This window comes from Eleutherodactylus coqui, chromosome 13 (assembly GCF_035609145.1).
Source record: "Eleutherodactylus coqui strain aEleCoq1 chromosome 13, aEleCoq1.hap1, whole genome shotgun sequence".
NCBI classification, from domain to species: Eukaryota; Metazoa; Chordata; class Amphibia; order Anura; family Eleutherodactylidae; genus Eleutherodactylus; species Eleutherodactylus coqui.
This window is the reverse complement of record NC_089849.1, coordinates 16,700,763-16,716,493: the sequence shown is the minus strand read 5'-3', so window position 1 is coordinate 16,716,493 and position 15,731 is coordinate 16,700,763. Positions and strand designations below refer to the sequence as shown.

At 51.9% G+C, this 15,731-nt stretch overlaps 1 protein-coding gene across 1 annotated transcript in view; it reads right to left on the bottom strand.

Moving 5' to 3' along the window:
* Positions 1–4,144: 4,144 nt before the first annotated feature.
* Positions 4,145–15,731, bottom strand: part of MRGBP (MRG domain binding protein) — a 15,082-nt gene continuing 3,495 nt past the window's right edge. Inside the window, exons 2-5 of the mRNA XM_066588114.1 lie at positions 12,210–12,331; positions 12,040–12,121; positions 8,849–8,923; positions 4,145–8,718 (exon numbers count right to left, since the gene is read on the bottom strand). Of these exons, the coding sequence (XP_066444211.1) occupies positions 8,528–8,718; positions 8,849–8,923; positions 12,040–12,121; positions 12,210–12,331 (470 nt within the window). The 3' untranslated portion in view covers positions 4,145–8,527. The remainder of the gene's footprint in view (positions 8,719–8,848; positions 8,924–12,039; positions 12,122–12,209; positions 12,332–15,731) is intronic.

Genomic DNA, 15,731 nt, shown 5'->3' with positions numbered 1-15,731 from the left:
TGTTGACTGATCTGACAGAAGTATTGGGACACATAGGTGATTAAATTGGATTTTATTCCCATTTCTCAGGCCGGTGTTGGCTGCCTTTGGCCTCAATACCTGCAGAAACCCTCCTCAGCTGCTTCCCACCAAATTCCCATAGATGTGTGGAGGGATTTGCCTCCATTCCTTGAGGAGCTTTGATAAATCTGGTGACTGGCAGCCACGAAAGTGTGACAATGTTGTGGGGGCTCCTGTGACCCCCTTGTGTGTGCGGTCGAGCATTATCCTGCTGGAAGCTGTCATGAGAGGAACACATGTGGCTGCAGGATGTCCTGAACATATCGCTGAGCTGTCATTGTCCCTCGTACCACTACTAGGGGTGGTCGACTGTCGTATGCGATGGACCCCCAGACCATTTGTTACTGAAGACAACCCGATTCCCCTTCGGAGCATCCAGTTTCATCATTTACGGCTCTACTGCAAATGGAGGCGACGGTGGGTGTCAGAGGCCGCACATGTAATGGGGGCCGTGAAACCAAATGTCCTTCAGCCAAGCACATAGTCATAGTTTGGACAGACACCGGGGTGTAACAATGGCGCCCCCTGTCTCCAGATTGCGGAAAACGAAACAGTTGCTCACACTTGTCGATCAGATGGTCCTCTCTACTGGTGGTCTGTAGGGGGCACGCCCTGAGCCCGGTCACCTTGTGTGCCCTCACACATCCACTGGTCCCAACACCTCCTAACAGTCTGGTCAGACGCTCCTCTCTACTGGTGGTCTGTAGAGGGCGTCCTGAGCCCTATCACCTTGTGTGCCCTCACACATCCACTGGTCCCAGCACCTCCTAACAGTCTGTTCAGACACTCCTCTCTACTGGTGGTCTGTAGGGGGCGTCCTGAGCCCGGTCACCTTGTGTGCCCTCACACATCCACTGGTCCCAACACCTACTAATAGTCTGGTCAGATGCTCCACTCTACTGGTGGTCTGTAGGGGGCGTCCTGAGCCCGGTCACCTTGTGTGCCCTCACACATCCACTCGTCCCAACACCTAAACGCCGGGTCAGACGCTCCACTCTACTGGTGGTCTGTAGGGGGCATCCTGAGCCCGGTCAACTTGTGTGCCCTCACACATCCACTGGTCCCAACACCTAACAGCCGGGTCAGACGCTCCTCTCTACTGGTGGTCTATCAGGGCATGCAGAGCTCAGTCACCTTGTGTGCCCTCACACATCCACTGATCCCAACACCTAAACGCCGGGTCAGACACTCCACTCTACTGGTGGTCTGTAGGGGGCATCCTGAGCCCGGTCAACTTGTGTGCCCTCACACATCCACTGGTCCCAACACCTAACAGCCGGGTCAGACGCTCCTCTCTACTGGTGGTCTATCAGGGCATCCAGAGCTCAGTCACCTTGTGTGCCCTCACACATCCACTGGTCCCAACACCTAAACGCCGGGTCAGACGCTCCACTCTACTGGTGGTCTGTAGGGGGCATCCTGAGCCCGGTCAACTTGTGTGCCCTCACACATCCACTGGTCCCAACACCTAACAGCCGGGTCAGACGTTCCTCTCTACTGGTGGTCTGTAGGGGGCATCCTGAGCCCGGTCAACTTGTGTGCCCTCACACATCCACTGGTCCCAACACCTAACAGCCGGGTCAGACGCTCCTCTCTACTGGTGGTCTATCAGGGCATCCAGAGCTCAGTCACCTTGTGTGCCCTCACACATCCACTGGTCCCAACGCCGAGTCAGACGCTCCACTCTACTGGTGGTCTGTAGGGGGCATCCTGAGCCTGGTCACCTAGTGTGCTCTCACACATCCACTGGTCCCAACACCTAACAGCTGGGTCAGACGCTCCTCTCTACTGGTGGTCTATCAGGGCATCCAGAGCTCGGTCACCTTGTGTGCCCTCACACATCCACTGGTCCCAACACCCCCTAACAGCTGGGTCAGACGCTCCTCTCTACTGGTGGTCTATCAGGGCATCCTGAGCCCGGTCACCTTGTGTGCCCTCACACATCCACTGGTTCCAACACCTCCTAACAGTCTGCACAGAACGGCCCGGTGGGGGACAATTCATCGATACGACCATCAGCTTCTCACATCTCAATAATGCGCCCCTCTCAAACTGGGTGAAGTCTCTTCTCTGCGTCGTAGAGGCTTCTAGTGGCCAACAAGCTCTACACAAGCGGAAGAGGTCACTACACACAAGGAGACTCCGAGAGGGGTGTGTGTGTGTGTGTGTGTGTGTGTGTGTGTGTGTGAGAAACACTTCTAGAACCTCAGGTGACAAAGGAGAAGAGATTTCACCCTTAGTCCATGGTTGTTTCTGGTGTTGTATATAGAATGCAAAAGTCTTCACACCCAACAAATAAATTAAGTGTGAAGGTGCACAATAAGCCGTGGCTGTAAGAAATACAGTAAGAAACGTGCTTCAGCACTCATACACACGTATCTGCAAACAAATTAATGTTTTTTATACTAACTGCATAAAAACGCAAGGTTCTTAGTGAACGACTTGATCAACTGCATGTATGCCCATCTGCCACGTCAAGGCGAACCTTACTGGATGGGTACCTCGCTCTATAGACACCTCTCTTTAGGCTGTTTCTGGTGTTGCAGCTTAGTCCTCTGGCCCAGAGCTGTAATACCAGATACAGCCACGGATGGGAGAGGCAATTTCATTTTTTGCCTAATTTCAAAAAACATCTAGGCTGCAGCAGCTGAAAGCAATTCTCTGGTTCCAGGAAAAACTTTGTCCAGGGAGCAGCGGCTGAGGTTTATTACTTGGTGCCATTCATTCTTCTTGTGCTGCTGCCAATCCCCTTGCTTCTGGGCCCCTCAGTGGACTTTCAAGATGGCCAAGGGGACTCTTCTACTACAACGCAGCACTAGAGTTTAGCGGGCTTCGGATGGTATAAGACATTACACACAGCATGCACGGTCGATGACTGATGCACATTGTGCCAATTTGGAACATTACAGGGAATCCTCAGGAGCAAGGGGTTCAGCAGTAGGAAAGGGAGAAAGAACGGCACAAAGTAATACACTTCAGCCAAACTGTAAGTCCTGGGATGGCGGTATGCACAGTGATGATGAAGTGGCGTTATCTCAGGGGCCGGCGCGGGAACGCCCATGCCTATACAAGTTGTGAGGTTGAACACCGGCCAGCGGGCTCATGGCAAGGCGACATGAATTATCGGAACAAAGCATGATAGTGCGCGCCAGGCGGATGTGACGTTCCATTCCCATTGCAGGAGGCCCCACACACATATATCCTGCAAGTCAGTGTAGCTTTCTTTAGCTTCCATGGAAGCCCACCTGGGCTCATGGGGTTGATAACTGGACCCTAGAGTACCGCCAACATATCATGTAGTCCGATGAGTCATAGTACCAATTGTTTCGGGATGATAGTAGGGTTTGTGTGAGGTGTAGACCCCCTGGAGCCCAGTTGTCAACAAGGCACTGTGCAGACGGGTGGTGGTTCCATACTGGTATAGGATGTGTTCTCATGGCATGGGTTAGGTGCACTGGGTTACCTAAACACATCACTAACTGGTGCCCACTATATTTTACTCCTTGGTTACCATTTGCAACCCTTCATGGACTTCATGTACGCCCAAAATGATGGGATATTCCAGCAGGATAATGCACCAGGCCATCAGGTCCATATTGTCCAGAACTGGTTAGAGGAGCATTTGATCGAGTTCCTATGAATGGTGCAGCCGACACATTCACCCAAGATGAACCCAATCAAGCATTAATGGGATGTAGTGAAGAGGTCTATTCGTAGCCGAGATCCTGCCCCTACAGATACCACAGAGCTTTGGGGGGCATCCAGACATCTTCCATCCACTTGTGGAATGGAGGCAGTGTCAAATGGCTGCATTTTGCTGGGCTAGAGGGGGTCCTAAATTATATTAACTCTTGTTCTGTGATCATTGGCATGTTGGTGTATAACCCCTCCCCCCCCCCTCCCTCCAGTCCTGGGGGTGAATTTGGCCAGGAACCAAATGGTCACTTTCCAGAAACACCTATTTTCGTGCCTTAAATTGTAAGCAAACGATAACCTACAGCCAAGCTCACGTCTACATGATGCGGTGGTACAGCGTTACTATTAACCCTACGTATCCATAAAGAAATAAGTACAGGACACGACATTATGGAACTGGTTTATATACAAAACACTTATAAAACGTTAAAAACATTAAATATTGCTGCAACCCTGTGCATCAGTTTTGGGGGTCATTCTAGAGAACCGCCTGCCTGAGGACGAGCCTCTAAGAATCTACTTCCAATACACAGTCCCTATGAAATACAAGGCACGGGGCACCGGTGGCCACTACAGCTGAGGGATACCGACAACAGGTAACCTTGGCCGGCCTACAAGAAGTAGGACTACATTGAATGCTGGGAGCGCTAGTCAACTCTTGTCCATGGCCGATCTATAACATCACTGAGTCAGCCAGATTAGAGTAGTGATCGGTGAAGACGACCTGCACCTCTCCTCCCGACTACCACCAGTGTGTGGGACCCCTAAAGGGCTTTTCCTTTCATTCAAACCTCATCTAAACCTTCTCCAACTCTTCAATTGCTGCTTTGCTCCCCACTGCTTTAGTATGTAGATTCAGGCGCCATATCATGTGATACATAATGAGATCATGTGACTGCAGCGACCAATGACTGCAGACTATAATGTGATTGTCCTAAAATTGCAAGCGGCTGCAGTGGTGCCATGACATCCTAATGGGTGACCGTTATAGAGTACCTGCTCTTTCGCCTTTGGAGCCTCTGCTCAGTCGTTCGTTTTTGGCTAATTACAGTAGCTGAACACAACCCCATACAGTGCTATATAAGCGCTATTATGGGGCCGCCTTCCACTGCCGGAAGGGGCCGAAAACGGATGAGAAGAGCTGCAAAGTTGGATGTGGAGGTGCTCTATAATTGCAGCAGGACAGAGGAACGGGACGGCAAGTACATGACACAGCCCCACCTTGCCTTTGAATGATGATCAGTTTTCACAACACTGAGATTTCCCGTTAACTCGTTGTGCTACTGGCATCCGATGTCTCTGCACAGCTTTAAGGGATTGTCCAGGAGATTAAGCCCTTGACGACCAATGACAGAAAGGATCACAATCACAGCTAGTTCCGATCGGGGCCATTAAACTACTTAGATGCCGCTGTCAATTTTGACAGTGACATCTAAGCCGTTAGCCTAAACACATTCGCAGGATGCCAATGGGTTGCTATGACTTCCAGGCTTGCCATGGATTCCTATTAAAGGGATTCTATGACCAGGTTCTTGACGTTTGACTTGGCGCAGAGCTCCAAGTCACAGAAACGGGCCATGCTGCTTTTCCCTGCCCGCAGCATTCAGATTAAAGCACCGTTTACACGGGATGCGCCGTTAGGGAAACGACGCCCGACAGCGTGAGTATTGCTGGCATCGCTCAGAGCGTGTCCAGCATGGAGGCGGGCTCGGGCGGCTACGGAGAACGTTCTTCCCCCGTCCACCTGCCTGCAGAAACTGAACAACTCTCGCTCAGTCTCTGCATGCATTTACATAGAACGCATATTCCCAACGGACAGCTCTGAACAATAATCGCCCCGTATGTGAAAAAATAAGTTAAATTAAAAAAAAAAAACAACAAAAAAGAGACTACTCTTCCAATATTTTTCTCTCTAAAGAACATGAAAAAAAAAAGAAAAACAAATTGTCTTTGCCGTATCCATAAAAGTACAAAGTATTAAAATATGTTAAAATGTCCAATAAAGGCTGTAGGAGAAGAAGAAATCACAGCGGCAGGAGAGTCCCCTTATAGTAGAGGTCACCGAGAAGAACCAAAAAAGGTCTAAAATGTAACCTTTATTAATATGCTTGTAAAATAGTGTGCGCCTATAGATACTGTACTACTATGAAGAGTGTGTATAGGGGCGCGCCTATAGATACTGTACTACTATGAAGGGTGTGTATAGGGGCGCACCCATAAATACTGTACTACTATGAAGAGTGTGTATAGGGGCGCACCCATAAATACTCTACTACTATGAAGAGTGTGTATAGGGGCGCACCCATAAGTACTGTACTACTATGAAGAGTGTGTATAGGGGCGCACCCATAAATACTGTACTACTATGAAGGGTGTGTATAGGGGCGCACCCATAAGTACTGTACTACTATGAAGGGTGTGTATAGGGGCGCACCCATAAATACTGTACTACTATGAAGAGTGTATATAGGGGCGCACCCATAAATACTGTACTACTATGAAGAGTGTGTATAGGGGCGCACCCATAAATACTGTACTACTATGAAGAGTGTGTATAGGGGCGCACCCATAAATACTGTACTACTATGAAGAGTGTGTATAGGGGCGCACCCATAAATACTGTACTACTATGAAGAGTGTGTATAGGGGCGCAGCCATAAATACTGTACTACTATGAAGAGTGTGTATAGGGGCGCAGCCATAAATACTGTACTACTATGAAGAGTGTGTATAGGGGCGCACCCATAAGTACTGTACTACTATGAAGAGTGTGTATAGGGGCGCACCCATAAATACTGTACTACTATGAAGAGTGTGTATAGGGGCGCACCCATAAATACTGTACTACTATGAAGAGTGTGTATAGGGGCGCACCCATAAATACTGTACTACTATGAAGAGTGTGTATAGGGGCGCACCCATACTGTACTACTATGAAGAGTGAGTATAGGGGCGCACCCATAAATACTGTACTACTATGAGGAGTGTGTATAGGCGCACACGCTATTTTACAAGAATATTAATAAAGGTTACATTTTAGAATTTCTCTTTTTGATTGCGAGAAGAATGCACAGGGCCGGAGTCGCATCACCCCAGAAATGAAAACTGAGCAAAAAGTTGTACAGATCCCATAATGGCACCAATAACGGCTTCAGCTCGCCTCACAAAAACGAGCCCACGCAGAGCGCCACTGATGGAAGAACATTATGGGCGCCAAAAATGGGGAATAAAGCTATGTTTTTCCTTTTTTAAAAAGTGGGATGAAATGTGAAAAAAAAATGTTTTAAGTTTTTCAGTGAATTATATGGTATAACAAATTCTGCAATAAAACTCAATTTATAAAAAAAAACAAAACAGGTTTTCATAAGTTGGTGGAAAAGTAAAAGAAATTATAGAATTGGAAGAAGAAGAAAGTAAAATGAAAAAAAAAAAAGGAAAAGTGGCTCAGGAATGAAAGGTGTTTTCCACCTCTTTAGTATTGATGACCAGTCCTCACAATAGGTCATCAATAGTTCTTTGAAAGTGGGCAGAGCTGGAAGCAGACAGCTCTGTCTGTAGTAAAGTGGCCAAGGTTGGTATTGCATTAAATTCAATGGCAGTTGTACCTGCAATTACCAACCCGGGCGGCTGCACTACAGACAGCTGGCTGCTTCCACCACAGTCCATACTGACAGCGGGCCCAGCGATCAGTGGGGATTCTGGGTAGTGGACCCCCCACTGATCATCTACTTATGACCCCGTCCCTCAGGATAGGTCATCAATACTAAGAGTCCCAGAGAACCCCTTTAGGCGTGCGGTCACATGTTGGACTTTGTGTGGATTTTGACTCTGAGGGTATTTTCATACGGCAGATTGACAGCATAAATTCCGCCTCTAAAAACAGCGTCAAAATCCACGTCCTTCTGGCACAGATTTAGCCCTGTCAATGAGCAAAATCTGCATGCAGAATTCTGATAGGGAAAATCGTGTCTGCTGCGTCAAGAAGTGTCATGTCTTGATGCGGAAATGTTCATTTCTGCATCGGAATTCCGCATGCAAATTTTGCCCATTGACAAGGCCAAATCCGATAGTGGATCTGTGCCAAAGATCATGCCGTCAGTCCTCCTCTACTCTGTGGATAGGGACTAAAAGTCGAGTCTAATACAATTCCTTAAAACTCCTGGACAACCCCTTTAAATTGAAATTCCACTTTTTTCAGCCGAGTTGGCAGCGGAGCTTCCTTCTGGTCTCTATGCTAAATCTCTAGGGGGAACACGGATACGACAGGTCGGACTTTTAGATCAGAACTTTTGCTCCCCTCGAATAGGTGCGTCTTGAAGCCGCTTATCTCCACCTCCCCACTGAAATAGCATATGCAGATATATGTTCATCTTTATTGGTGGGGGATGGGATAAGCATTGCCTGCTCCTTACTCTGGATGGTCACCTAAGGAGTACATAGTCCCCCACAGGCATGATCTTTATGTATGCACTCCCTTCGCAGGTGTGGTCCTCCAAAATCCTCGTATTTAGGATGTGGACTCCCCCTTTAACTATCCTATCTACAGCTAATTAAGAAAAACCCAAACCAGAGGCCCCGCCCCCTTCCCCCAAACTGAAACGGTTTGTGCCAAGTGATTGCAGAGAATCCTGTCACCCTTACAGAACCACCTCAACTTTTCAGAGGCCGCTCCCCGAAATGTATGTGGCTGCCGATCACCAATCCGAGGAAATAGTCCAGAAGCCCTGAGGCCGTGTCACGATATCCTATAAGCCGGTGGACGATCTCCTCCTTACGTACGTCTCCGCTTGTTGGCATTGGGGCTGGACGGGTTGCTGTTGGCGTTGACCACCTTCTCGGTGAGGCGGCTCCGCTTCCGCTTATCACCAGCCTCTTTGGAGCCGGATTCCGACAGCGTCCTCTCCTTCTCTTTGCTCGGCTTGTCTGCGGTCTTCCCGGACGCCGTTGAGGAGTTTGTAAAGGCTGGAAGCACATAAGAAGCACCCGATGTTACTGTAAGACACGGAAACGTCCCCCAGCCTTCCCAGAACGTCGCTCCTTCCTTATTACGCATCGATACATCCCCATAGTATAAAGGAAGCAGCGGCCTCACCTTCATCAGACGCCGGGTGCAGATCTACGTCGTCCTTCATTTCTTCTTTGATGTCATCTTCGGTGATCACTTTACCTAATATGACATCATTAACAATTACCATGGAGACAAGAAAGGTAGCAGATCATTAAGACTCACTCCGGCTTCTCTAACCCAGCAACGGCCACTGTAGCATTATATACCGGCGATGCAATGCACGGACGGGCCAGATGTAAGTTACAGACTGGCACTACACATATATAACAAGGGGGTTTCTGGGACGGGAGACCCCCTCTATGATGTCCATATGCCATTATAATGGGTTTTGTCTTGGCAACCCCTTACAATCCACCCTAAATATTTGGGCACCGTAGAGGGAAGCCTCGCTCTGGCAGACCTGGTTATTGATTTAAAGGGGGTTTCCGGGATATTGAGGACGTTTGGTCAGGATAGGTCATTAATATCTGATCAGTGGAGGGTTCAGTTGTTTGAAGAGGCGGGGGTGCTTGGGTAAGTGCCATGGCCTCTTCTCAGGTCTGTGACATCACGGTCATCGGTCACATAGCATGAAAGCAGCTCAGTTTCATTCAAGTGTTATAACAGGCACCGCCACTATGCAATGTACGGTGCTGTGTCTGGCATGCAGCGATGAGACTGTGGCACTCACCTAATGTTGCCGTCTTCCTTACAGCGGCTGCTACGGGAGAAATCTGGTATTACAGGCAGATAAGGAGTAACTGTGATATGCCAAAAGTTTTGATCATTGGGAGTGTGGGTGCTGAGACCCCCACTGATCGCTGAAATGAAGGGGCTTCAGTGCTTCTCTGAGTGCTGTGCCCCTTCAGCTGACTTGTTGCTTGTCAGCTCCTCTCCGCAGCTGAAGAGGGATGCATAGGGGTCTATAGACATCTGAGTGTCCGTCTTCAGGAGCGGACAGGCAACAAAGATAGTGGAAGGAATAGAGTGCTTTATTTCAGCGATCGGTTGGGGTCTCCACTCCTGGACCCCCACTGATCAAAGTTTTGACAAGTTGCTCAGATTTGTCAAAATTTTTTAAAGTGCAGTTACTCTTTAAAGGAGATGTCTCGAGGAAGCAGTGAATTTTTTTTTTTGCCCAGTCCCCCTAATTAAACATACATTACTAATTACCCCTGTAAATGACTTTCCTAGCTGGTTTCTACTTACCGTTCCAGCGTTTCAGCAACTTATAAAACTTTTTCCCAAGATGGCCGCCAGCTCTTTTCGCATCGCTTGCTGTAGCCCGACGTGCGCGCTCCCGAGACGCTACCAGCTGTGTCTCCATGGCAACCAGACGCCCCGCAGCCGCCGACCGGACCCCTGGAGTGAACACGGCCGACCTGTCACCCACCGCCAGGCAGAAGGTAACCGGCGCAGCCCCCCCCCCCCCCCATCACAGCGGCAGCCCCCCCCCGACTCAGCGACAGCCCCCCCCGGCCCAGCGCTAGTTCCCCCATCACAGCGGCAGCCCCCCCGGCCCAGCGACAGCCCCCCCCGGCCCAGCGCTAGTTCCCCCATCACAGCGGCAGCCCCCCCGGCCCAGCGACAGCCCCCCCCGGCCCAGCGCTAGTTCCCCCATCACAGCGGCAGCCCCCCCGGCCCAGCGACAGCCCCCCCCGGCCCAGCGCTAGTTCCCCCGGCGCAGCGACAGCCCCCCCCCCCCCCCCGGCCCAGCGACAGCCCCCCCCCCCCCGGCCCAGCGCTAGTTCCCCCGGCGCAGCGACAGCCCCCCCCCCGCCGGCCCAGCGACAGCCCCCCCCCCCCGGCCCAGCGCTAGTTCCCCCGGCGAAGCGACAGCCCCCCCCCCATCACAGCGGCAGCCCCTCCCGGCCTAGCGACAGCCCCCCCCCTGCCCAGCGCTAGTTCCCCCATCACAGCGGCAGCCCCCCCGACCCAGCGACAGCCCCCCCCCCCCCCCCCCCCAGCACAGCGCTAGTTCCCCCATCACAGCGGCAGCCCCCCCGACCCAGCGACAGCCCCCCCCGGCCCAGCGCTAGTTCCCCCATCACAGCGACAGCCCCCCCGGCCCAGCGACAGCCCCCCCCGGCCCAGCGCTAGTTCCCCCGGCGCAGCGACAGCCCCCCCGGCCCAGCGCTAGCCCCCCCCGGCCTAGCGACAGCCCCCCCCCCCTGCCCAGCGCTAGTTCCCCCATCACAGCGGCAGCCCCCCCGACCCAGCGACAGCCCCCCCCCCCCCCCCCCCCGGCACAGCGCTAGTTCCCCCATCACAGCGGCAGTCCCCCCGACCCAGCGACAGCCCCCCCCCCCCCATCGCAGCGGCAGCCCCCCGCCCCCCGGCGCAGCGGCAGCCCCCCCGGCCCATCACTTACCAGGACAGCTGGACGGCGGGACAGCTGGGCGGCTTCTCGGGACAGCTGGGCGGCTTCTCCGGACAGCTCGGCAGCTCTGCACCTTCCTCTAACAGAGGATGGTACAGAATGGCCGCTCCAGCGCGCTCCCGAGCAGTGACAGCTCGTCTGCGCATGCGCAGAAGAGCTGTAGCGGGGAGCACACTGAAGCGGCTCGTGCTGAATGGAGAAGACCGGACTGCGCAAGCGCGTCTAAAAAAGCAAGCTACCGGCGAATTTAGACGGAACCATGGAGACGAGGACGCCAGCAACGGAGCAGGTAAGTGAATAACTTCTGTATGGCTCATATTTAATGCACGATGTATATTACAAAGTGCATTAATATGGCCATACAGAAGTGTATAACCCCACTTGGTTTCGCGAGACCACCCCTTTAACTGCCTGCATGCAATACCAGATTTGTCCTGCAGTGGCCGCTATTAGGGAGATGGCAACATCCTTTCATTTCTCGCGGAGTTCTGGGAGACAGACTAATGCGGATTGGCCGATTTGAACTGCGGCTTTGGTATTAAAGGGGTTAACCAGTCCCCCAGAATGTTTGTCATTTACTCAGGATGGTGTAAAAACAAGAACAGTCGTAGTCATCTGACCAATCCCCACCGGTGCGCCGATGCCCGGTCCTCGCTGCTCTCTACTTCCTGCCACAGCTGTCACCACTGCAGCTAATTGTTGGCGGACGTGAGCTGGTGATTGGCTGCAGGAGTCACATGTCCCTGGTGGTGTTGATGTCATCGTTGCAGCAGGAACTAGAGAGTAACGGGGACCGGATAAAGTCAGCGGGGGATGGGAGAGATGGTTCTGAGCACACGGCGCCTCGGCTACTCACCCTCCTTCACCTCCTGAATTATCTCTTCGGGCAGAATAAAGTTCTTCTCGGAGTTCGGGAAGGGGAGGATCTCCGACTCGTGCTGCGAGAAAAAAAAACATAGATTAACCCTCGAAGTGGCAGGGAGAGGAGAGACTTCTTACCAGTCCTACGGGCACCGATGTACTCACCAGGGCCTGCATGTCGTACATGGTGCGCAAATGCTCCCAGATCACCTTGGAGGAGATCTGACGGCCGATGTTCTGGCTGAACTTATCCCGAATGCAGATCATGTGGAAATGTCTGTTCACACCTGCAGTAGGGAGAGGAGACAGTCAGCAAGCAGGACAGCAGGCATCACAGGGATGATATGTAAAGAAAGCTTATAAATGGGCCAGTCTGAGACTTGCAATCCCCGTGACAAGTAGAGAGAAGGAACCATTGCTGCATCCATCACAGCGCCGCTCGTGTATGTGGCTGTTTCTGGTACTGCAGCTCAACATCATTTACTTAATTAGGACTCATCTACAGTACTGGACACAGTTGGCGCTGTGCTGTGACCTTCTGTCCACTTCCGTTCCATTAGATTTCCGTTTTTTTTTTAACGAAACAAACAGCGCAGTCACGGAACAGGAAGAATGGGAAAAAAAATGTACCACTAAAAGAAGTTGGCGATTTTGCTGTAAAACCCGGCATGCAGTTCCATCTCAGGCAGATCTGTAAATGATGAGAGTTGTGGTGATTAGATGGACGGTCTTGTCACCGGAGTCCCTAGAAGGGTTCCCCCCCACCCCCCGACCTATAAGAGGCTCTCGGAGGCTCCTTGTGTGTAGTGATCTCTTCTTCCGCTTGTGTAGAGCTTGTTGACCACTAGACGCCTCTACGACGCAGAGAAGAGATTTCACCCATTAACAGAGGGGGGCGCATTATTGGGATGTGAGAAGCTGGAGGGTCGTTTCGATGAATTGTCCCCCACCGGGCCGTTCTGTCCAGACTGTTAGGAGGTGTTGGGACCAGTGGATGGGGGAACACAAGGTGACCAGGCTCAGGACGCCCCCTACAGGCCACCAGTAGGGAGGAGCGTCTGACCAGACTGTTAGGAGGTGTTGGGACCAGTGGATGGGGGCACACAAGGTGACCGGGCTCAGGACGCCCCCTACAGACCACCAGTAGAGAGGAGCGTCTGACCATACTGTTAGGGGGTGTTGGGACCAGTGGATGTGTGAGGGCACACAAGGTGACCGGGCTCAGGACGCCCCCTACAGACCACCAGTAGAGAGGAGCGTCTGACCAGACTGTTAGGTGTTGGGACCAGTGAATGTGTGAGGGAACACAAGGTGACCGGGCTCAGGATGCCCCCTACAGACCGCCAGCAGAGAGGAGCGTCCGACCAGACTGTTAGGGGTGTTGGCACCAGTGGATGTGTGAGGGCACACAAGGTGACCGGGCTCAGGATGCCCCCTACAGACCGCCAGCAGAGAGGAGCGTCCGACCAGACTGTTAGGAGGTGTTGGGACCAGTGGATGTGTGAGGGCACACAAGGTGACCGGGCTCAGGACCCCCCCCTACAGACCACCAGTAGAGAGGAGCGTCTGACCAGACTGTTAGGGGGTGTTGGGACCAGTGGATGTGTGAGGGCACACAAGGTGATAAAACTGGATGCTATGGAGGAACCGGGTTTCTTCAGCGATGAATTCAGGTTTCGTTTTGGCACTGACTACAGCCATGTTTGTGTCTGGAGACCTCGGGGTGAGCGCCTCAATCCTGCCTTTGCTGTGGAGCTGCACACTGCCCCCTGCTGGTGTGATGGTCTGGGGGCATCGAATATGACAGTCAGTCACCCCTAGTAGTGGTGAGGGACAATGGATACATTCAGCACATCCTGCAGACATGTGTTCCTTTCATGGCGGCTTCCAGCAGGATAATGATCGGCCGCACACACAAGGGGGTCACAGGAGCCCCCACAACATTGTCACACTTCCGTGGCTGCCCGGGCACCAGATTTGTTGCCAATAGAACACGTATGGGACCATCTGAGATGCCAACTTCCACAGCCTACCAGTTTGCATGATCTAGAGGCTCAGTTACAGCAAATGTGGAGCGATATGCTGCAGGATACCATATGGAACATTTATGCCCACCTGTATCACATCACGTATCCGAACTGGAGGTGGTACAACATTGTACTAGAGCCTCCATGCTCGCCCGTATCACATCTTGTATCCAAGCTACAGGCGGTACAACAGGGTACTAGAGCCTCCATGCCCGCCTGTATCACATCTTGTATCCAAGCTAGAGGCGGTACAACAGGGTACTAGAACCTCCATGCCCGCCTGTATCACATCTTGTATCCAAGCTAGAGGCGGTACAACAGGGTACTACAGCCTCCATGCCCGCCTGTATCACATCTTGTATCCAAGCTAGAGGTGGTACAACAGCGTACTACAGCCTCCATGCCCGCCTGTATCACATCTTGTATCCAAGCTAGAGGTGGTACAACAGGCTACTACAGCCTCCATGCCCGCCTGTATCACATCTTGTATCCAAGCTGGAGGCAGTACAACAAGGTACTAGAGCCTTCATGTCTGCCTGTATCACATCTTGTATCCAAGCTAGAGGCGGTACAACAGGGTACTAGAGCCTCCATGCCCCCGTATCACATCTTGTATCCAAGCTAGAGGCGGTACAACAGGGTACTAGAGCCTCCATGCCTGCCTACTGTATCACATCTTGTATCCAAGCTAGAGGCGGTACAACAGGGTACAAGAGCCTCCATGCCTGCCTGTATCACATCTTGTATCCAAGCTAGAGGCGGTACAACAGGGTACTAGAGCCTCCATGCCTGCCTGTATCACATCTTGTATCCAAGCTAGAGGCGGTACAACAGGGTACTAGAGCCTCCATGCCTGCCTGTATCACATCTTGTATCCAAGCTAGAGGCGGTACAACAGGGTACTAGAGCCTCCATGCCTGCCTGTATCACATCTTGTATCCAAGCTAGAGGCGGTACAACAAGGTACTAAAGCCTTCATATCACATCTTGTATCCAAGCTAGAGGCGGTACAACAGGGTACTAGAGCCTCCATGCCCGCCTGTATCACATCTTGTATCCAAGCTAGAGGCGGTACAACAGGGTACTAGAGCCTCCATGCCTGCCTGTATCACATCTTGTATCCAAGCTGGAGGTGATACAACAGGGTACTAGAGCCTCCATGCCTGCCTGTATCACATCTTGTATCCAAGCTAGAGGTGGTACAACAGGGTACTAGAGTCTCCATGCCTATCTATATCACATCTTGTATCCAAGGTAGAGGTGGTACAACAAGGTACTAGAGCCTTCTTGCCTGCCTGTATCACATCTTGTATCCAAGCTAGAGGCGGTACAACAGGGTACTAGAGCCTCCATGCCCACCTGTATCACATCTTGTATCCAAGCTAGAGGCGGTACAACAAGGTACTAGAGCCTTCTTGCCTGCCTGTATCACATCTTGTATCCAAGCTAGAGGCGGTACACCAAGGTACTAGAGCCTTCATATCACATCTTGTATCCAAGCTAGAGGCGGTACAACAGGGTACTAGAGCCTCCATGCCTGCCTGTATCACATCTTGTATCCAAGCTAGAGGCGGTACAACAGGGTACTAGAGCCTCCATGCCTGCCTGTATCACATCTTGTATCCAAGGTAGAGGTGGTACAACAGGGTACTAGAGCCTC